At 44.2% G+C, this 24,190-nt stretch overlaps 1 protein-coding gene across 6 annotated transcripts in view; it reads left to right on the top strand.

The window, feature by feature from the left end:
• Positions 1-24,190, top strand: part of utrn (utrophin) — a 186,967-nt gene that overhangs the window by 98,659 nt on the left and 64,118 nt on the right. For 5 of the 6 annotated variants that reach the window (XM_030110917.1, XM_030110918.1, XM_030110916.1 and 2 more), the window contains 2 exons: positions 13,449-13,621; positions 16,521-16,677. In XM_030110917.1, coding sequence (XP_029966777.1) covers positions 13,449-13,621; positions 16,521-16,677 — 330 coding nt within the window. Of the gene's footprint in view, positions 1-9,334; positions 10,657-13,448; positions 13,622-16,520; positions 16,678-24,190 lie in introns of those variants that run through there. The other variant, XM_030110922.1, reaches the window with a different exon arrangement.

The following is a 24,190-nucleotide window of genomic DNA, read 5'->3' as shown; positions in this document are numbered from 1 at the left end:
GTGTTTGGTAAGACAGAAGACTCAAAACGGGTTAAAGTGGCTCTGTAAAGGATCAGATTTTCATTGTAACCACCAGAGAATATTGCTTTTTATCCCTGATAGAAAAAATAAAAAAGGACTCCTGTCTCTGGAGATGAACAACTTTGAGAGAGAACCTTGCGGGAGACGCTCGCTCTTTTCAGTTCGCCTACTTTCACCTTTACTCAGCGGAGTGAAAAATATAGCTCAGCGCTCGTTCGTGCGTAGTAAATCGAGCGTCGGAGTCCACGTCTTATGCTAAGTTACTGCGCCGCGCAGGCCGTCTTTTGGAGAAGACTGGCGCTGCACGCCGATGACATTTATCGGGACTTGTAATGGATTCCCAGCGGGGGACAGAAGATGAAACTTCAGGTGTGTACACGAGGAATAGAACATTTTAAAGCAGGGTGAGAAGGCGCTCCTGCTGAGATGACATGGAACCGAAACTGGATGTTTTGGATTACAAACCGTCGTGTAATTTATTTTGGTCTGGTGACGTCTTTTCTTAAATAACACCACGGACTGAAGATAGTTCAGATATGGGGGACATTCGAGAATCCCAGTTGTGGCAGGAAAGAAACGAGACGCAGCAACTGCAAAGTTACAATGACGTGCTGAGCCGACTGTGAAAAAAAAAAAGGAGGCAGCCGGCCTAAATAAGTGAATAAATAAGTGAATGTTCCGTTGTGTGACTGTAGAGAGAAACACGCTGTCGAGGCAGACTGGAGGTAGGAGGAAAAGTTGGGCAGACGAATGAAGACTTCAGCCAGAGTCATGCGTGAGTGACGGGTAAAGTAATTTACTCTGCACGACAGAAAACAAAGCGAGACCGGAGACTGAATCAGACTCCCTACAGTAAACATCGGTGGAAGTAAAGCGCGAGCCGGCCGATGTCGTGACGGAGGACAACCTGTGGAGGTTAGATATCTCACTCACCTGCTCTGGGAAATAAAACCGACTGAGAGGTGGAGACACAGGTGAAAAAAAAAAAAAAAAAGGAAAAGAAAAGTGAATAGGATGAAATAGAGGTGCTGAAAGTGAGAGATAAGGCAGGAGGAGGAGGAGGAGGAGGGGCCGGAGGAGGAAGAAAGGGCAAGTGGAGTTAACAGGAGCAGTGGAGGAAGATGAATATGACTAAGAGAAGAGATGAAAAGTTTGGATGTGGGGTGTAAAGTGAACAGGAGGGCTGAGGACAGCAACACTTCTCCTGCACTCAGACGCCCACCGAGTCAGTGTCACCGCCTCCCCTTCCTCCTCCTCCTCCTCCTCCTCCTCAACACAGCTACCCTGAACTCGTATAACTGTGTATTCAGCAAACACAAGCAGCTTTTATTTATTCTGGCGTGTCGATGTGCCTCTAATAGTGTTTTGGGGAAGGATTTTTTCATGTTTGTTTAAATCTCCCTCGGGTTCGCCTCTGAAAACCTGTGAACTTATCACAGCAGAGAATGAAAGGTTGGGTGTGTTTCACTGAACGGCTCCATCGGTATGCAGAATATTAAGTTTGTATGTTTGAGAGCTGTGAAAAGAACAGCAAAAAAAACTGGTTTTCTAGCAGAATTCACAATGCGCGTTGTTACATATTTGCTTTTTCTTAGCCTCATTTCGGCTGCATCTAATTGGACGTGGAGTCGGTGCCCCGCTGGAGAGTATGTCAGCCGCTTTTTGGCTCTCGCGAACGTCTTTGATGCCAGCCCAAGAATCCTCTGTGTCGCCGGGCTGAAATGGTTTTAAAAAATTAACTGTCCTCGCTGACTTTCGCTCCTCTTGACCTTTTGCTTTTCTTTTATTCAGAGCTTTAAGTGCCTTGTTTGGTTGGATGCTTCCAGTCCATTGCCCTTCACTTGGCATCTCCACCGCAAAACAAAAAGAAACTAAACAAACTGAATTATTTCTGTGCGAGCCAAAAGAGGCTTCATCAGATGCTTTCATGCTGTTGATAGGTACAAATTAAGAGTGTGTGTTAGCTTCTGTTTCCACCTAATGTCCAGTTAACCTAATGATCTAGACTCAGTCGTTCTTAAATGATAAATAGAATCAGTGGTATAACCGCAGTTGTCACTGCTGCAGCGTAGCAGGACTTGATGGCTGGAAACTCTTCAGTCTTATCTCTGCAGTGAATTCAGAAGCACGGCCCTGTGTCCCACCCTGCGACTGGTCCCTGAGGGGCTGGGCAGGAAATATCTGTACCATGGAGACAGTTTGACCACGGTGCTGTATGATTTATGGCTTTTGGAAATTCAGCCCTGCCTTTAGCCATTGTCAGCAGGGATCTGCTCCCGCCCCCCGCGACCCGCGGTTGGATAAAGCACTTCAGAAGACGTGTGAATGGAAATCCAACATATTTTTCGCAGAATCGGTGCTGCCTCTTCAATGGACGTTCGCTGTCATTAAACTAAGACTGATAGGACGAGGATTGGAAAATGGATCGTCGTGATCGATCCAAACGGCGTTCAATCAAAGGACAGTCTAATAGTTATAGATTTTAACTGTATTGAAGCTTCAATACTCACCCAGATGTCATCCTGAGAGCCTCCTATGGGATCACCACAGCATTACTGTCGGCTTTACAGAATGTGGATGATTATTCTGCCATGAAAAGTAAAAAGAAAAAATATCTATAGACTTAACCATGGTAGTGTTGGATTTATGAATACTGTATTGATTCCAGAATCATTGAATCACTTCCAATTAAAAGTTTAAAAATGATACTAAGTATAGCTAGTTCTGCTTATTTCTGTATTGATTCTCAAAGGAACTGAATCAAGAGAACTGTATATACATATATAGAAATGACCACTGACTTGACATGCTTCTTACCTGCACAAATTCGAACAGATGTGTTGATGCCTGTTCACACGCCTGAATTACTTCATCAGTAGAAGCAGCTGAAGGTATATTGTGATATATGGAACTTGTAATGCCTGCACTGCACCACATCGCACCAGATTTTTGCCAGTCCGCAGAACCATCCTCCTTTTAACCATGTCAGCTGTATATAAATTCTCCTGGACAGTAATAAACGTCTCTCCAGAGCTCAACAGTACTCCTCAAACCTCAACAAAAAGCAATTACACGCCGTCCGCGAGGAGTCGGTCAGTTCATATGAGCTCACCATGTCTGATGACTTTAAGGTCATCGTTTTGTGACCCAATAGTGGGTTTTTTCCTCCATTCTTCCTCTTTGTCACTTGAAGGCAACAAAAAAGACTGGAGGTGAAATATGGAGCAGATATATGTCAAGAAGTGCGACGCAAATGTATCAGCAAAAAGCTTTCTCTTTATCAAACCCATATCAGTGTTTCTTCAGGTGGATTTCTGTCATGTTTGTTTTTGAGGATGTTGGTGTTAATCAAAAGTTAATCTCAAGATAATCTCATTTTATTCCCTGTAGAGAAAATCTTTGGATATGTTGAGAGCACTCCCTTCTCTATTATTTCTCTGATATTATCCTTCTCTTCCCAATTATTTCTACCTTTATCTGTAGCTGCAGATCAGCCGATGATCACAGCATTTGTCATTTCCTTGGTGAGTTTCTCTTTGCGTATGAAGTGTGAGCGAGCGCCCCGCGCCGTGCGTCACCTTTTCTATCATCCCACTCAGAGTTAATCAGGTGTGCGTTACTGACCACGTGCGGTAATGCGTTATGTCGACAGCAGCGCCGTGCCTCCACACCGCCGTCCACCCTCTGAGCTTCTCATCGCACGACGAGGGGAAATTGCTCCTCATTAGTGCCAGGCGCGAATTGTTCCAGCCACCTGACCTGGCGACGGCCCACCTCCTCTCCCCTCCCCCCTCCAAACGCAGCAGGTGTTGGGTTCATGTGCTAAATGAGCTCCTGTCTCCACCCATGACGGAGGTGACGGCGGCTTCAGAAGCAATTACGTCACAGCCTGTCTCTTTCCTCGTCTGCTGAGAGTGCGCCGCGCGTACGTGCCGCCAAGACCACCCACCACGGTCAAGCTCCTCAGCTCCCAGGAGGCACGGCACTTCAAATAGTGGTGGAGAGCGGCGGGGAGAAAGTGGGAGCGATGCCTTGCTGGAGGAAAACAGTGATAAAAGGAGAGAGGGAGGGGCAGAAGCCTTTGAACGCTGGCGAAGAGCGGGTGATAAGAATCCCCAGAAGGCCTCTGGTTTTAAAATCCAGTCAATTCGGCCGGATGATAGTCCTAAAACTCAATGGCTTGATTTTTTTTTTTTTTTTTTTTCCTAAACTTCCTAAGGTCCGTCGAGGAACTAATTATTTCCGTTTGAAAATTGAGACCTACTCTTGAATCTTTTAGACTTTCTTGAAATCAAACCCCTTTTTTGAGACAGTTTCTTTTTTTTAACCAATGAATGACTCTATTTGCATTCTGTTACAACTGTTCTTCAGTGTCGCTTTTTCATTGCTTGTTAGGAGTTTAAATTCAAATTTGTACATAAGGGACTCAGGAAATGACACATTTTTTTGTGATGCTCCTGTAAGTACCTGTGATTTACCTTCACTTTGCTGTTTACATTGTCTCTCCTGAGGCCATAACAAACATATATTAGCTGATGCTTAGTGACATTTTTCTGCCGCTGCCTGTTTCCATTCGAGCCGTTCAGCTGTCTTTTCTCATTTAACAGGCGGGAAATGAGATGCCTTTATTCGTGAAGTTACAAGCAACACAACTCTTCCGATCCATGGTTGGCTTCTCTTCACACCTCCAAATCCACAGCGTTCAGCTCGGAAAGCAGGATTAGCATCTAAGAACGTCGGTATTTCACCTCAGCCTTAAGGTTATCTCCCAGGAGTCTTGTAGACAAACTAAAACACAAAAAGCCCTCCTCGAGAATCGATACCTGATTGCTGGGCAACGGGACACACATCCCCGACTGGCTGTGACCTCCCTGCTCAGCAGCTTGCATATGAATAGCAGGATGTACTTTTAGCTGGAGTCTGATGATGAGTGTGAGTGTGTGTCCCCTGACTCCACTTGTCTCCTCTAATGGAGGCTCTATCACATTAGTGAAGGTCAGCTGTCAATTGCATGTCTGATTGTGACTCTGTCATGTGTGTGTGTGTTTGTGTGCTAGCTGTTGAATTTCGATTTAGGACTTTGATTTGCGATCGGCACACCTAAATTTGATCAAATTATTGGGAGCAATTTTTTTTTTTTTTTTTTTTTTGTCTCCTCGTGCTCCTTTTCTAAGAGTCAGTCTCGAATCTGCGCTGACCTCGTGACGCCAAAGGAACAGCATGTGCAGAATGTGATGAACAGGGGCAGCGTCGGTGCTGTCGTTCCATCCAGAGACAGAAAAGGTTCACACTGAATGTGTGAGTCACTCTTTCTATTGTCCAGAGCCTCACAGCACAACAGCACTTGATTGGATGAGCTCAGACATTGGATTGCAGAGTTCATTTACCTCATAGCGGCGAGAGCCCACAAACAATTAATTCAAGGTTTGAAAATTTAACGTCAAGGAAGCAATTACAGAAAATTTAAAATAAAAAAAAAACATTGGAAGTGCTGTTGCCGCTCTCACACAAACATCAGGGCCCTGATCTGAGTGCTGCCCTCCTAACAGGAAGAGGAGTGTCAGCGATAACCCGGGGCACCGGAAGTACTTTGAGCTGATGTGGATTCATAAGGCTGAGAATAACAGTAACATCCTGCAGCAGCATTGATTTCTGACAGATGTTGTGCATTGTGGTAACAGAAAGGATTAGATAGGATTGGATGAATCTTAAATAATCCAGCAGGGGAATGGCTTCTCAGCAGTACCACGGGAGACAGTTTGCCTGTTAGAATTGGGCTGTGTGTGTTTTGTGTGTGTTTTCGTGTCTGCGTTTAGCGGCTATATTTGTTCACGTTGGTTGAACATTTGCTGTTTGTGATCCTGTGATATGGTTTCCCGGCTTTATTTAGACGTTACAGCCTCTGCTCCTGCTTAACGTCCTCTGAGACGGCAAAGTGCTTCCGGCTCCTCGCTTTCAAATGTTGCTCTCTGACAAAGTAGTTGACACAGAGTGGAGGTTGCCTTTATTTTTTTTTTGACAGATTTGATCAAACACATTTTAGATTTAGTGTTCATGACTTCATTTTTGATTGTTGAAGGTGAAATTTCACAAATCTTTTTCTATTTCAACTTGATAATTTGGCAGAGCTTTTTCAATTCAGCCATCTCAACCATTCACACACACACATTGGTGTGTGTCCACAGAGCTCCGGTGCGACCAAAACATTCGAAGCAACTTGGGATTCATTGTGACGTCCAAGGACATCAGAGCGTGTAAACAGGTGGACACGGAGCTGGAACTGTTAACCCGGGGATTGAAAAACACCTGCTCACCTCTTTAGCCGCAGCTGGGACTTTATTAAGAAATAATACGGAGCTCGGGGATTTCAAACATACGGCTCAGGGGCCGTAAATGTCCCATAAGAGGGTCGATTCTGACCAGCATGATGATCTTAGTCTGAGAAATGCAGATAAATTGTTAACTTTGACTTCTAATAGCAAGAGATGCTGGAAAACCAACTCTTACTGCAAGTGAACAATCCTAAAATTAAAGAAGTAAATACAAACTGACAATAGAGAAAGTGTGTTTTCAACATTTCACTGTTTTCTTCACCAGGAGGCATGAATGCAAACAAAAACCATAATGAAGGAAATTGCTAATATTTTTTTTGTAAATCTTGAATTTTGAATGATAAATTAAACTTTTATGTACTTATAAAATGTAGGTGATATATTCATAGTATTGATCACATTTTACTGGTATTGCACACCCCAGATCTTTAGTGTTACAAATTGTTAGGCCACAAGGTTTACCTTGTTTGTCTTCACAATGTTAGCTCAAACCCGTGGATATAGAAGAAGGATAGACAGATGGAGGGATTATTCATGATACTTAAGTCTGGTTGGCTTTTTCAGACATGATCCACTTTCAAACAAGGCCTCATCAAACATTTAACGTAGACAGATAAATTAAACTTTTACTGAATTTAATATTTTGATGTCATACTCGTACGTGGGATGAATTAAAAAAAAAAGAAGCATGAATCATGTTGAAAATGGAAGCAGCCGTTCGACTGATGTGACAACAGGTTGTGTTTGTCCTGTCTGAACCTCGGACATCCTGGATCTCCTGTTCTCTGTGAAGCATTTGGTGCCACCCTGCCAAGATCTAAAACACTCTTGTAGGCTTTTCAAAAAAAAATTTAAACTAAAGCGAGCAGATGCCTTTGAGTCTGGCAAGAGTTTTGAAAAGATCTCCAAATTATTTGAAATAAATCATTCACGGAGAGGGAAGCCATCCACGTCGACTGCCAAATTGTCCGGGACTGGCCGCCCCTGCAAATTCAGTCCAGGAGCCAGTTCTGCATGCCAGCCTGCTTTACAGTGCCGACCAGACCGTTCTGGCCCTGTGCTTTTTGGTATGGGAAACAGAGGGCGTATCAACTCTTCACTGACACCAGATGTTTGCTGAGTCTAAAAGAGGTTGATGGCAGACAAGCAAAACAGCGCACTTGGACAGAAATATGGTGGGATGATTTTGTTTGCGGCTTTGTCTTCACGAGCGACCTCTTCTAGGTAATTTATTCATTTATGCAGCTTAAATGTTTTATAAAAACAATCCTGTTTGACCAATTTCAAGGGGATAATGGCGGTCAGCTGACCGCAGCACTGATGTTGCATGTCGACTCGGCTCACATGAAGACCACCTGTGGTAAGATTTCCTACTGCAGCCTCTGGTTTTCCCTAAAATATTTACAACTCATGTTTCTCTGCTCTCACTTTTCTCTTTCTTGCGATCCACTCCCCTACCTCCCCGCTCTGGCACCTTCTCTTCTATATTTTTCTATCTCTCGCGTCCTTTCATGGTTTTCTTTGCCAAGTCACGTCTTACAGTAAGTTGCTTGCTGAGTTACTCTTCAGACTGTGTTGCCGCCGTCCGCTCATTCAGTCAGCTTTTTTTCCCTCTCTTCTCTTCTATCCTCATCTCTTTTCGCCCGAGGGATTGGAAGCGTTACATTCTTACCCCTGTAATGGTCCTAATCCGCTTAGTTTAGTAATGTAGCCCAACATTAACCCCTGCATCCCCTGCCTCCAGCTACATCATTGTGTGTTGGCAGCCCCGATATGTCTGTTCTGTTTTGAATGACACTCTTGTCTGCGCAAAGTTAAAATGTCGAAACCTGTGGGAAGTCAGAATTGTCCGACGTGTTTGATCGCTCCCTCTCGCCTTTAATCTCGGCTTTCCATTCACTGTGGAATTAGCTCCGCTTGTCAAACGTGCCAATTCGCAATTGTTAATTTTACATCCTTCAGTGGAAAAGCCCTCTAACAGTATGTATTTGTCGCAAATGCTATTTAAAGGCCTCAAGCATGTAAATATTTTTAATTAGCTAAGCGTACTTCAAAGTCTGTCTTATAAATATGCAAGGTGGCATTGTGTGTCTTTTTTTTTCCTTTTCCCCCCACTTGACAGCCATCTGTCTGCATGTCTTTGATGCACACCACATGTCTGCCCTGCTGTTCAGCATGCCGCCACACACTCACACACAAACAGTCCCCCAACACTTCCACACACAGGTTGAATATATGAGCTCTATTTTAAAGCTCGCACCTCTTTAGCATAGCCCTATAGGCCGCAGCCGGTGCCCGTGACTCTTCAAAGCATTTTGCATTAGTTCTATAACGGTGAATTCAGGGCTCGACTAATGCAATTCTCTGCAAGCCGATGGAACTGAGACCTTGGGATTTTAACTGGAATGGCTTCAGATAGTTCATTACTTTCAGGAGTTGACATTTCAAAAAAAACAACTGTCAGGTAAAAGTGTTGCTCATTGATTGAAATGCATGGATAAAATGTATTTATACAGCCGGTTGTAGCTGCAGTCCCATTTTCCTCCTCCGTCACTGGTTCCGTTCTGTGAACAAAACAGCGACATGTTTTTATCACTCTTGAGCGGAACAGGTAGAAATTTTCCACCTCAGCTCTTTGCAATCTGTCCTCATGAGCCACTCTGTGTTTTTTTCCCTCTTCTCGCTGTCGTTTCTGCCGGTGCTTTTTGCTCGCACTGAATTCCGGTCGTTATTTTACTTAGGATTTCTTCAGGAATCCCAACATTTCACTGAAATGCTTCTTCTGCTGCCACAGTGCTGCCGGTGCAGGCCTCAGGAAGTGGGTGTGTAGTGTGTTGAATTGGTTTAGGGGAGAGGGAGCGAGAGAAACAGAGAGGGAGAGAGAGAGAGAGGGGAAGAGAGAGGAGGGGAAAGGGAGGATACTGATTAAAATAATAAACAGCTGTGTGATAGAGGGAGGCCAGTGGCCAGAAAGAGTGAGAGCAACGCAGGGAGAGAGAGAGAGAGGAATGGGGATACCAGCTTGGGAATTCATCTGACCCCCAGAAGGAGCAAAAAACAGAAGAAGGCAACTTTTAAGGAAGTTTCTTCATCCCGGAGACGACGAGGAAATCGATGGAGACTGACAGAACTCCTCCCCGTCACCTTCTGAAGGAGCAGTAAGACGACCGTCAGGTTTTGACTCGGGAGGGCCAGAGAGCCGGACCCCTGCGCCCGGGACTCAGCCGTGGAGTCTTGAAGCAGCCTTCATGAACATGTGGCTCCAACAAGAAGAAGAAGGCATTCTTTGACTAAGTGGCCCAGTCATGGCAGTGATTAGAAGGGTGTGATAGAGCGAGACCAGACCGGGGCTGGAGAACCGAGGGGCGGGTAGTCAGCCAGACGCTGGAGTCTGTCCCTTCCAGGCCATGTTACCTTGACTCATGGGAAGCAGAGGGAAAACCATGTGCCTCTTTGTGCGACCGTTTCCCCTCTCAAAGTGTGGAGGGTTGTGTGACTGGCAGGAATAGAGTGCTTTTTTTTATCTGAGTAATTGAAAACAAACGGCCCCGGCGCTGCCCTGGGCTGGACCGCCGGACATCGTGTAAACAGCCTCCTTCGTGCCCGGGGAGGGGAGCTGAAGAAGTGGAGGCAAATCAGACGTCGACCTGTTCTCAAGGTTTTACATCAGCGTGAATGTCCCCGCAGACACAAACTGTTATCTGTGCTCTGCAGACCTCCGCCCAAGATTTGTTGGATTTCTTGCCCACTCTCAGTGCCTCCATTTCTGCCCGGCGGAACTTCAACCACCAGCTTCCAGGTGCCACTTTGTCAAAACTCTAAAGGCGCCGGTCGGTCCTAAATCCCACTGCCAGCTCTGAAACATGACTGCGGGGTAGCTGTCTCCCTTGCTGCTCGGACTGGCCGTCTTTCAGAGGAGGATGCTACCAACATGCGGCGCAATTGGGCGAGCACACACAGCAGCGCGCCGAGGCGCGTGTGAAGTGTGTAAACCGCCTGTTTTGGGACGACGACCCGGATTTGACCCTTTTGTGCTTGAAGTTTGTGCTGAAGTTGAGCGTCCATCCTGCTGGATTCACCTTCCATTTACTGTAGATGCTCTGAAGTCTGCTGCTGAAGGATCCGGTTTTGACCGTAACCACAGAAGGACTCATCTCCCGGTCTGAAGTCTTTAACATCTTTTCACCTTAATGGCGATCGAAAGCATGTAGTGACTGGAGAGAGTGGGAGGAGCCACTGCACACACTCCACAATGATTGGCCTGAATTTCAGCCTTCAAGACCTGCTGGGAAAGTTTGAACAGGTATATGTGCACATTTTAAGAGAAAAATTTTCAGTCAACGCTTTATTGGTTTAAAATGCTGCTAACCAGGAGTACAGACATAACAACCTCTCACTCTTTATCCCCTCCTGTGTTTGTTGTTGTGGAGCTAATGTAGTCGGCTTTATGAAGTCTGAACAGTCATTATTGGACTCATTAAAATGGAATAATTGGTTCTGGCCTGCTTTGCTAGTTAGAAAGGGCTACCAAGCAGAGAGGGAATCACCGTAAAATGAGACCGGAGCCCTGAAATGAGCATAATTTGTCAAAGCAGACCTTTGCCTTAATTGCTTTATTATGGGCTAAAGACAAACACGGCCTCTCCCAGTGAGGGTCATTATTGTTTGTCAGCATAAAATAGATATTTTGGGATGAATTGTTATTACCAACAATAGACATCAGTGTATTTTATTTCAGTCTCAGGTTACTGAATGCTTTAATCCTTCCTAAACACCTCAGTAGAAGTTCAAGCTTGCCGGGAAACTCTGACACGTCTTATCTTCAAGCTGACACACATGCACGCTCACACACTGTGTGTGTGTGTGTGTGTGTCCTGTGGCAGGTTAGCGAGGTGGCTGGTTGGCTCTTGAGTGGAGTGTCTCTTAAAATATATTTCTTCTCTGAAGTTCGTTTACAAATGGAAGTCAAGAAGTTCACAAGAACAAGTTCTCACTTTTCCACCGTCGTCCATCAGTTAAAGATTGTTTTTTTTCTCTCCATGAATTATTAAAAGAAAGTAAAGAAGTACATTTGAGCGCCATATGAAAGCTAACAGCTCATAAATAAATCATGAAATAGCTGCCAACAGAGCCCAGTTGTTCCTGACATCGTGACCTTTGGCATACAAAATTTTGTGTGTCTGTGTGCTCCTGTGCGTGTGTGTGTGTGTGTGCTCCTGTGTGTGTCAATTGAAGTGAGATAGAAAGCATGTGGCTGAGAAAATGATCTTTCACTACCTTTAAGCACCTCAGAACCCCCATAAACTGCCAGCGCCGAGCAATTTTTCACCGGGCGAAACACAATTTAAAGGACCCTTTGTAATTGATTAAATGTGCCCCCCGGTTTGCCTTCGCAGTCTCTGCTCTCTGCGGCGCGTGTGAAGGTGCTCGTGTGCGTGAGCGTGCGTGCCGCAGTCCACTTCCAGTGGAAGTGCCGAAGAAAAGGGAAGCACTTGGGTAATGACTTGAAATGCAGCCAGCCGGCGTGTTCGCCCACCGTCTCTCTCCGCCGCCGTCCGTCCCGTCTTTTCCTTTGTTTCGCTCCTTTGTCTCTGTATCGTCTTGCTTTCCCCAAAATCTGTCTCCCTCCCCCTTTTTCTGTGACCTTTCAGAAGCATTTGATTTGTATCAGAATGCCAGGGGGTGATTATCTTTGCGGATCACAGTGGAGGGATTTGCTCCAGCGTTTGTGAAGCGTCCATTAGCATGGAGTAAATTGCAGTACAGTGTCGCAGACGACTCTGTGAAGTCATGTCGAGTGTAATCTGGTCCGTCTCCGACTCCGTTTTATCCACTTTTTCAAAGAGCATACTTTAGAGAATTGGAGCTGCTGTCACATGTGCAGCTTATTGCTCTCATGTTCCGTCTTGTCATGTGCTTTTACATGCATTATTGGACGTTATGTCTTCAGTACCGTGTTTGTGTCGATGTTTAAAGGTTTTTTTCTTGCTTGTTTTGTATTTATACATATCCGTAGTAATGCTCATTACCACGGCTGAAAAATATACATTCAAGAGGTTATACTCAGAGGTTTTGGTCGAATTGGTGAAAGCTGGGAACGAGGTTTCTGGTGACTGTTAATTGATTTTATTAATGCAGAAACTGATGAAACGCTGCGGCTACATGCAGGACGAAGAATTTCCTCGACTTTCTAATTACAATTGCTGGAAAATGAAACTCTTATAATTAGCATAATTGTAAGACCACATTTGGAAAGATACACAAGTAACTACTTGGGGCAGCAGTGATGGGTAATTTCCCGCAGAATATCTCCAATTATTATAGATCACTGTACTGTTGTAGGCTATAGGTCTCATTACATTGTTCCTATCTCCGCTCATTTTGTCCCATTTGCAAATCCGTCTCTGAGCTCCAGGCGGTGTTGCGCTCGTCCGTATGGTATTGGAGCCTTTCTCTTTATCTCCAGTCGAAATAGGTTGAACTGAGGGGAGTCCCATCAGTGGGAATGTGTGTATGTGTGTGTGTGTGTGTGTGTGTGGGAGAGGGAGAGAGAAAGAGCAGGAAAATGGAACAGTTTTACACATCTAAAAATAAAACATTTGACAGGATCCTCTGCTTGCGTCAGCCCCCCGTGTGGTTCATCCCTCACATAAAAACACTCGGTCTTTGAGATGTGGTTGTGTAATAGAGCTTCTGCATTAAGGACTCTCACACACACACACACACACATACAGAAGTCATGTTTCGTCACAGCATTAGTGCCTGGACCGCTCGAAGCCATGCATACATCCATACATAAACATGGCATCCTGGGACAGCACCACATTGCGCCAGTATTACATACCGCATCCCAGCATGAAATTTTCTGAGCTCGCCGTCGTAAAGGCTTCGTATAACGTAATACATCATTAGCAGCGAGGAAGATATCGCTTAGGGAGCTACTCCTGAAGGCGGCCTCACAAGTCTGTAGGTGACTTTAATATAATCGAGCCGTTACACCCAGAACCATATCCGATGTATGAATAGAAATGCGAACTGACTTTACCTGAGGTGCACATCTACTGACACGAGTGGTTTTTTCCTATGTATTTGCAGGACATCCAGGCCGAGATCGATGCCCACAATGACATCTATAGGAGTGTGGAGGGGAACAAGTCGAAGATGGTCAAAGCACTGGGCGGCTCAGAGGAAGCCGTTTTCCTCCAGCACAGGCTGGATGACATGAACCAACGCTGGAGCGACCTCAAGACCAAATCGGCCAACATCCGGTGAGTCAAACTCTCCAGAAAGCAAAACTCCCTCCAGCACTTTCCTCCTTGCTCTGGTTTTAGGGGTCATGCATCTGAGATGAGAGCTTCTTTTTTTTCTTTGCTCTCAACTCTTGAAAGTATCTTGGCAGAAGGTCTTTATGATGGCTGTGGTTCAAGTAGGTCTCGGCTTCAGTTTACTAATGAACCGATGATTCGCACCAGCGCCGAAGTTATTTTCTGAGAGAGGCTGTTATGCTTGTATTTTATGTTAGAAAATGAGCAACAACGATGAAGAGCACAAGGGGCTCTATTTTCACGTTGGAACAACAACCACCGGATGTTTTTCTCTCCCCGACCGTTGGGTGTTTTCTGACCGGGGAATTTGCGTTGCCCATCTGTGAGGCATTTCGCAGCCCAGGTGGGAGGAAAGGCACGAACATGTGGGAGGTTCTTCTGAGAGAGGCAGAACAAAGTGATGCCGCTACTATTTTGGTGGAAATTGTGTCTTGGGCTCCCTGCTGAGAATAGACATCACAGAACCCCATCTCTTTGGCGCATATCATCCACATGCCTGTTAGTAGTTTATTTAGCAAGATCAAGTAAATATTTTGAAGACGTGTGAAGAATTAGCTTCAATTTATGTCCTTCCTCAAAAAAAAATTAAACTCTCACTGAAACTTAAAAACATTACACTCCAACCAGTAGGAGCCTGAAATCGGCTCGAGAACAATAAATAAAGCAGCATGTGTTCATTCATAAATGAACACAACTCATCCTCAGCTCCACCATATTGAAATGCTTTCTCCTTTTCATTTTAATGAATGTGTCAGCATCCAATTTGAGAAGTGCCGCACCGGAGCGCAGGTCCATTACACGCGGCGTCCATTGTTTTCGCCTGAATTGAATTACACTAAACTGACAACAAGCTGCTCCACAACAACTTCCACACACATCAGCGCAGCAATCGCCTTCATCTTACTGTAGCTCATCCTTCCACTTTCCTGCATAAATTCTCTGGTCAGTCTTTTCTGTCAATATGTCAAAACAACTGCTCGTATTTCTCAGATTCGATGTGACTAAATACGGTAGTTTTACTGAAATATTGTCCACTGTGTGTATTCAAACAACTTTGTTTTTGCTTGTGTGATTTTTGTGCAGATTGTTTTATTTCTCACAGCTGTTTTTTTTGTTTGTTCACAATGTGCAACTTTGTATAATTTGGACTTCTGTAATCTCAGCAGAAACTAAATATTCTCCTTTTAAGATCTTAAGATGTGATTGGCTGCTTCAGAGCGCTGCGGTCCGTGATATGACTGCCTGTCAGTCGTCTGCCTGATTTTTGTATAACATCTTGTGCTTTCTTAAGAAAAGCAGCAGAACAGTTGGAGCAATTGTAAAATTGAGATTTGGCCCAAGGTTGCACTGAATCCACTCTCTGACAAGGAAAAAGGGACAAAATATTTTAGAAAAGAACAGATTTTCTCTCTGCTCTGCGAAATCACATAAATCACATATCAAGTTAAGCTGGGACTGAGGCCAGTATAATCTGTTGTTTTTTTTAACCCATATTTCATAAAATGCCCCGTACAGTGTGGATTTGGATAGTAATTTCTTATTGCGCACTGGTTCTTTTCATTCTTCAACATTGCTCAGATATTTTGCGTCCATTCAAAAAGAATACTTAACTCAACACTTGCAAAATGGCCGCGGGCTTGTACCCACAATGCCGGTGCTCTGACGTCTGTGGGAGTAAAATACTGCTCCAGAGAGACTGGAGACACCACCCAGGCCCGTAAAACTCTGATGACACAAATGGTGCCATGTCAGCCACAGCCTTGGCATAAATAGCTTGGTGTTGGGTGGGACTGTCGATGGTGAAGAAAGTGGAGGTAGAAGCGAAGATGACAGGGCCAGATGGAGATGTTCAAAGACAAAAAAGAAAGAGCAAAGATGAAGAGGAGCAACGCAGGAGCGCAGCACAACACAGCTCCGGGGGGGCGGGGGGGGGGGGGGGGGGGGTGAACGAGGCTTTAGCTGAACCAGGGGAAATAAAAAAAGGTGCAGGGAGAGATTGTGTATAGAAGATTGTTCGATCTTAGTGGAAAAAGATGGGTCCGAGTCAAGGTCAAACGGTGCAGACTTAATAGACTTGTTGCACGGGAAGCCTAGCAGAAAAACAGACCGCGAGAAACCGTTTTGTAGGAGGTGAAATAGTGTCTAAGTTGGTTGTATACATCCCATTATGCCGTTACTGCAGTACATGTGTAATTAAGGCCGACTGTGAGTGGCAGTAAGACATCCCAGTACACTGTGTTCAAATTTGTCATGCCCGGAGGAGAGGAGGGGAAAGCAGAAGTGCTTATCAACACATATCGCGTGTGTGCTACCACCCACACACTGAGCTGGAACCGTGTCCGCTTTTCAAAATGACATCCACTCCAGTAGAGCGGCAGCCCCTCTCGAGTGGTTCCCAATCAGGCTTTGACGGGATTTTGTGAGGACAACATTTATTTAGCCATGTTAAAATTAAAGCATCAGTATTTTACAAGTTCAGAGTGTACTACTGCCCAACACATTAAGATGAGAAAGAAACACAAACATCCCCCTAAAAAAAAAATAGACTTGTAGATCTGTTTATACTCGCAATGAGAGCAGAAACACATCAAGTCTATTAATTAATAAGAACAAAAATGTCCCAAAATGTTATGAAAACGTTTCTTCTTTAACCATGAGATGAAAAATTGAGTTAAGTTCAAAAACAACCCCAACTGGATCGATCTAAAGGCACAACTGTACGAGAGGAGAACAATTGATATATTGCAACTGTGTGTAGGCTGGTAGAAAACAACAACACAGGAGTAACTGTCTGAGAGATGTGTTGTGATATTTAATTTAAGTGTTTGCCGCTTGTTGGCAGAGCCCATCTGGAAGCGAGCGCTGAGCGCTGGTCTCGTCTGCTGGGCCTCCTGGAGGAGCTGTGGAGGTGGATCTGCATGAAGGATGAGGAGCTGGCCAAGCAGATGCCAGTCGGAGGGGACGTGCCCACCCTGCTGCAGCAGCAGAACCACTGCACGGTACGTAACGCCGCCGCAGACGGCATCTGGAAGCCGAATCACACCGTGTCCCTTCCTAAATGTCCCTTTAATGATTTGAACACTTTATTCTGAGCATCAAAATGTGTTTGGATTTTAAGCACATGCAGCAGGAAGATTTTGTGCCTTGAAAAAAAAAATGTTTCATTAATTGAAAACACTCGTCAGCATAATAGATTGAACTGCCCTAAACCACGTAAATGAGTTTTGTTTTTTCACTCTTTGAAAAATTGCACACAAATCTTCTGTGAATGTAGGCGAATCAATAAGAAAACACACTCATTTAATTACTGTGTAATAGTGTTATTTGTCTGCATCACAAATTTTGCGGATGTGTACATTTGAAGAGAAGCTTTATGCTCCGACGTATTAAAATGAAATTAATAGGTTGCTATCAGGCTTCTGCAGAGGGCCGTTATTGGCACGTTATTTATGTTAACTGTTCACTGTAAGCAGTTTTATAATCTTATTTTCAAAGGAAATTCATCACATTACCATTGTCTCCGCAGTAATTTGCAGAGATGGGAAACTGTAAAATGACTCAGAATGCTCTTCTGTTCGTTACATAACCTGGAGTATCACACTGAAATGTGTCACAGATGGAGAGAGGCAGAGATGTTTCTGTAAAACTAACCCTGACTTAAAAGAAAAAAGGCTGATGAGTATTTTTTTTTTCTTTTAAAGCAGAGGGATTAATTTCCCTGACATCGAGCTTCATTTAGTATGAGATACTTGCGTTAATGTCAATCTGTCAACGAATGAGATCATTACTGTCATGCCAGTTGTCTCAGTGACCCAATTTTTAAAAATAATTATTACAAACTGTCAGATGAAATTGAACCTTTTGTTTCAACAGGCAGTCGATAGTTTTATTGTACTGACCCATTCACACTTTGCTGTTCGCCGCCTGTGTCCCCCACTGTATTATTTATTGTAACCACTGGTTATTGTGATAGTGCATCGGAGTGTAATTGCTTTCAGATAAATGACTCAGCCCGTGGCTACTGTTTACTCCCAGTCTGCCGGCCGCCACTGCTGTTGACATCGTAATGCGTTTCTGTGCACCCCTGTTCGCCACACTATTATTTTGTCCCCCGAAACGCCTTGAGAGTAAACACATGTGCGCTCATGCGTGCGAGAAGGATCAGAGGCACGCCGAGACAGATCAGCCACCACACTCGGGGACACGTTCGCACGCCCACTCCATTATTTGTGTGCAGCGGACGTATGATACTAACCGGGCATTTCGTCCGGCCGAAGCGTATTTCGATCTCTGCGCAAACAGGGATCGCTCTTGTGGACGCTTTGCGACTACTTTTTAGGCTTCATGTACAAATAAACCTGCCTGCTTTGCCTTGAAAGCCCCCTTTCAGCCAGAAACAAAATCATTGAAACAATGTGCACAGGCAAAATATTAAGAAAGACAAATCAGTGATCTAACGTGGAGACCAAGGGCATTTCCAACGACAGACGATCAATTTCTTGGCTGCTAGAATAAGTGCTAAGTATAGCAGGTCATAATTTCATGAAGGGACATTTTTCAAAGCAACGGATTCCTCTATTGAATGGTTTTCTCTCACATCAGTGTGCAGTATAGATATGAAGGATATGGTGGATATATAGATTTATAAAAGGAGGCCAAGCCATGTCAGTATTTACTGAAAGCCAGTATTTACTGCAAAACGCAATAAAAACATCAAGGATTGTGAGATAATAGATGAATGTATGGAAAATTAAACTAATGTTTGAAAAGTTGTGCTCAGTTGAACTGTTAGATGATGATCTAACAATCATTTTTTTGTGTGTTTTTTTTCCCCGCTGCTGTCAGAAGTTTAGCGAAATTGTCAGAGTTACTCATCAACGCAGACAGCCGATGCTAAAGTTAAGTTATTCAGCGAGAAAGACGGAAAGTGATGGCAGCTCGACAACTCCTCAGATGCTTTGCTGTCTGAGAAATGTAATGAGTAACGGATCCACTGCCGCTCCTCTAATTGTTCTATTAACTGACTGCATCCCGGCCTTTCTCTGTCCGTGTGATGAAGTGTCCTCCAGCGTGACACCGGACCCTAAATTGCTCCTCGTGTCGGCCGTGGCCTTTGTTGCGTTCGTGCAGGTGAACGAAGCAAAACGCTGTTGAAGTGTTCTGAGTGCTGAAGCAGTGAAAATGCGCATTACAAGTGAAGATCATTTCCCATTTATCAAAAGTGATGCGCTCCTTGATAAAAGCTTAAGATCTGGAGTCACTGACTAGACGTCTGATTTCTAACTCTTTTGTATTTTGGGTTTTTTTGAGACAATGAACCGCAGCTCAGCCCGGGTCTGTGCTGACATCCAGACTTGTTTAGTGTCTTTACTCAGCGCCTGACAGATAGACTGAACGCGCCTCGGCCCAGCACTTCAGACAGGCTCTATTATAGAAGGGTCTGAGAGCGCACAGTAACAGAAAAGTACAACCTTCCTGCATCTCCACTTCACTTTCCTTTTCTTATTACCCTCCCTCAGCTCTTTTATCTCGTCCTCTGCCATTTGTCTTTGCTGTTCCTGTCCTGCCGCTGGTCTCCAGCCTTTTGCATCTCTTTTCTTCACACTCCATCCTGTCTTTCGTGCCCCCCCCCCCCCCCGTTCATCTCCAGGTCTTCAGCGTTGACAGCGCAGAAATAAGAAATAATGGAGCCGGGGAGTTAAAAGTGAGGAAGGCCCACTCTTCATTTTGACTGCATTTTATTTCCCCCCTCATTTCTCTCTCCTCTCTTTTCCTAATAGATTGGCCTGGAGGTCTTGCTGACCCTGGGAAAAGGATGATGATGGGGGGGGGTGGTTTGAGAAGAACAAGGAGCTGGTGCTCTGAACACGCCATGCTCTATTACTTGCTTACACTGACTTGCAGGTGCGCATGCAGCCTGCAGTGGAGCAATAGATAGACAAACTCCCGCAACTGTGTCAGAGAGATGCTGGATATGTGCAGAGATTTATGGAAATCAGTGTCTGTGAGGTCGGGAGGTCTTAGAAGAGCTAAATGGAGAAACCTGTCTTTTCCCCCTTTTCTTTCTTTTTTTTCTTTTTTTGGGAGTCTTGGGTGGATGAAAGCAGACGGCTAAGCCACTTAGCCCAGCAGAGAGCAACGGATATTGCTGCTATTAAAGAATCAAAGGGGAAGAAAAATATGAGCGAGCAGCGGCGGGCAGTCAGCGGATGAGGTGACGGACAGGAAACAAACAGAAGCCAAAGTAATTGGAAAGAAAAAAAAAAGGAGGACAGAGAGTAAGAACGATGTGCATTAGAGGGGAAAACATAGATGGGTTTGGGAGGTAAAGGGAAAGATCAACACGGCCCGTCTTTACACTTTCAGCACATCTGTCGCATTTAAATCTGATTGAAAAAAGTCGTTTCTGTGATAACGCGCCTCAGTTTGTAAAGGGTGAAAAGTGCGACAGGCTCCCGGAGAGCGGCGCTGTAACGTCTGACTTCAGTGATTTCTTACTCCCGATGTGCGTATCGATCTGTGTCTCACTCTGCTAACATGGCCATAAGAGCATTTATTAATTGCACATTAAACCATCCAATGAACGGCTTTTGTCAGCATCCAGCTGATTAAACTCATCAGTCTCGTCTATTAAATTAGCGGCTTTTAGATCAGGAAGCGTGAACGGGGCTCCGAGGGCTCGTGGGCATCTTTAACGACGCTTATCTCTCAGCAACAGTTGGCTTCATGTGTCACGACGGTCCGGTGAGGCTCCTCCAACGATTCCTTCAAATGTTTCTTTGTGAATGAAGACTGAAACCACACGGCTGTTTCAGGGGTCCCGATACGCTCCAGTAGCGTACAATTCCAAGTGAGGACGGCGTTATAACGTGCTGCCGGAACAATCTTAACCATTATGCTGGAATGATAGATTAGCACCATTTCTGCTTGAACGGACAGGTCGTAAAGACAATAAAGTGAATTAAAGTGCTGTGCTGGACTCCACCTCGGGGTGTCTTCAGAGAGGAAGGGCTTTCCTTTAAACTCTCGGCCGTCCTCTTTTTCACTAACTTTTAATTGTTTCATGTCTGCCTCATTTACGCCGGTTTGTGAGTCTGTGAGACTAGTTTCTGCTGCAGCTCGGCCTGAGATTATTCTTTCTGCGGTTTGTTAGATAGAATCCTTACAGATGATGGGAGACAATGAAATACTCATCAGCAGCAGGAAAAAAAACACAAAGTGACAAAGCTGAAGAAAACAATAGGCTTGTAATGGTGTAAATGTGATTTGAAAGGAGTAGCTTGTTTCAATGAGCCTCCAGTGACAATAGTCACAGTAGATCGCTTGTTCGTGACAGATAAAGCTGTAGAGGTTTGACATCAGTTTAATCATTTGGAGATAATGGGGTCATGAAAGCAAATGTGAAGGGAGATTTGACTTCTGCTCCGTAACTCCTGGTAAATCTGCAACTTTTTGCTCTATTAAGTCGATCGTGGCGGTTTTACTGATGGCAAAATGTTTAATACTCTTTTTTTACATACCAATTATGTATCCTCATATGGCACTCAGAAATGTGATCAGAAAAGACAAAAACATGTGCTTTGGCCATGCTGGGGAGTGATCCTCATAGAGAGGTCCAGGGTGACCTGAGCCAGCTCTGACTATTGTCATTTTCAGACAGTGAATGTCTGAATCCAGGGTGTTAACCTCCTGAACTGAACCTGGGAGCTGGTCAAACGAGAGAATCCGTCTCGCTGCAGCTTTTGTCTCCAATTTTAAAAACTCTATGAACTCCAGTAAGGCACAACTCTGGCAGCCAAGTGTGTTTGAAGAGTCTCTTCACACAGAGCTTTGTCATTAAGAGTGTGAAGTTCATTTCGAATTGAACTTCGTCTATATCTGTGTAACATTGTATTGGGCCATAAAAGATTGTTGTGGTCTCTGGTTTATATTTGTTCTTGATAGTCTCTCTATGAAGTTGGATGAAGCTCTATAGAGTATTGTTGGTTTTAAAAGTGTGAACAGTAATAGCAGCAGAACAGCTAGTTGAAATGTTTTTGGTTTGCAGGAATAATCAGAAAACAGCTTTAAAATAACCTCATAAATCATTGCGAACGCACCAACCAAGCATGATATTTATGCATGTATGCATGTTTGTTGATATGAAAAATGCCTTTTGTTTGTTTTTTGTTGTCACTTGCATCAGATAGTTTAGCCACATCGGCGCACACTTATTTAAAAATCATTCGAAAAGTGGTCAAGGATAGAGGTGGTATTTCAGTGGAGCATATTAGAAAACTCCAATAACCACTGCCTCACACGAGCTTTCAGCTATTCTAAGATAATGGTGATGTTAAGGAGAGGGGGAACTAGAAATTACATTTTCAGACTGAGTAACTCTGAGACTCCATTATGATGTGTGTTACTGTGAGCAGAAGCAGAATTTAATCTGACTCAGGCAACAGAATTTCAAACTCAAGCCTGGACTGAAAATATCTAAAAATACTGCTGGTTATTTTTATTAGCTTGAAAAAAAAAAGTTTTTTTTTTTTTTTGTAATTTCTTTGGATGTGAGAGCTCCCTGTTGTGAAGGCTCCTTGAGTCTTTGCCTCTGATGTCGAGAGAGGCCATGTTGCCGCGGTCCTTTTGGGATTGTTTCCAGGGGGAAGATGAGGGCTGCTGTAATCCGGCCCAGAGGCTGAGATAGCGGCGTTTTGAGGGCAGGAAGAGAGATGTTTGGCAGAGCCCTGAAAGTGGCCGTGTAGCGATCTTATCTTATTGGCGCCACAGCACGGCGCACATAGTGATAAGGGTGCACTACTACAGCCCCACACACACACACACACACACACACAGCCAAGGTCACAATCACTCCTGGACACCAGACACATGCCAAGTACTGTGGGTCAGAAACACTCTTTTATTCTGTTCCTCACAAAAACCAGGCAAAGGTAGGAAGCCGCTCTTTATATACATAAAAACAATAATGTTCAAAACAATAGTAAAGTGAAGGCTGCTCTGTTTTATCTTCCGCAGACGACTGTCTTATCACTCAGAGGCCAGCTGGGATTTGCTTGAGGAAAAACTGTTTTTTTTTTTTTTTTCCCTTCACCTGAAAGCTGCTCATGATATTTAGCTCTCAAGCTTCCTGTGTAGAGTCTGCCCCTCTGTGACACTCTGATTATCTGTGTGAGGAGGAGTGTGTTTACCAAAAAGGGTGTCTTTTGTGGCGTTGTCGGCCTGAACTGTGCAGATCGAGTGGCTGGATGACAGACGCAGGCTGCTGTGGCTCGTGTCTTTTGAGCAGGTCACGTTTGAGAAACAATTACTTATGGAACAGTAATGTTCCATGTTTATGACATTTATATGTATCCAATAAGAAATACAGCAATCTAATCTCAGCTGCCCTTCACACTGAAGATTGAGTGAGACTGAAATGGACTGTGGAAGGAAGATGAAGCGCTTGCAGAAGCTTCATGTGTGCTCAGGGAGAACATGCAGACTTCACTAATAATGAGCCCAAACCAGCCTGGTTTCGAACCCGGGATTTCTCTCTCAGAGTTAAGATTGTTCACCACAAACTGCATCTGGTATAACCAGATGTTGTCTCGTTTAAAGTGATGAACTTTCCATCAACAGCTTCATGATAATAAACAAGATTTTTTTTTTTCAATTTTTTTTTTCAGTTCCTGCAATCTGACAGATAAACAGATCTCATAAACAGATGCTAAGTGATATATGGATCCCAAGTGTTTGTGTGTGTGAAAAGCCAGCAAAAATAAATAAAGCAAACATCTCGCCAGGATACATTTCCAATGGATGTTAAGTATTTGAAATATTATTGAGTGCATGAAAAGTTGTTTATTTACATCTTAATTTGTCAGTGATGATGTTTTCAGAATTTCTTTTCCATTTCCCTTTAAAGGCAATCGTTTAGGTTTCCTTTAGGTTTTATGTTTCAAGGTCCCCTCTCCGAGCGACCTGCCTGTTACGTTTCCTCCGTGTGAGCTGGAATCAGTGGAACGGAGCAAACCATTCATTAGCGGGGATGATCTAATTTGTGTTCAGCAGGAAGCTCCCATTTCGGCGTGCGGCTACATTTGTCTGCAGGTGGTTGTGTGAAATTGTCATTGCTTTGGTCTAAACTGAACTTTAACAAGCACTTTTTTCCCCTCTCTTCAGTTTATACTGAAGTATAAAGTAGTCTCTGTATTTCAAGGCCTGCTTTTGTTTCCTTTCTTTCTTTTGTTTGATATATATTCAGATGGTACTGGTGATATGATTGCACTGAACTCAGCGTCTCGTCGTCTGACGCTGGTGAACGTATGATTTTTTTTGGCGTCTGATTTTCACCGCGCCCGTCCGGTTGATGAGTCTTATAAAGATGAGGCTTTATCAAAGTGAATCGTACCGTCTAATCAGCTCGCCCTGCCGCTTCTTCAGCTACATCGCCTCCTCACAAAGCAATCACACACTCCGATAGGCAGTGCAGTCCCCTGGGGGTCACACGTATATTAAAACAAGAATAATTAT

This window comes from Salarias fasciatus, chromosome 15 (genome assembly GCF_902148845.1).
Source record: "Salarias fasciatus chromosome 15, fSalaFa1.1, whole genome shotgun sequence".
Taxonomy (NCBI): Eukaryota; Metazoa; Chordata; class Actinopteri; order Blenniiformes; family Blenniidae; genus Salarias; species Salarias fasciatus.
Note: the sequence above shows the minus strand (reverse complement) of the source record. Positions and strands in the feature narration are given on the sequence as shown.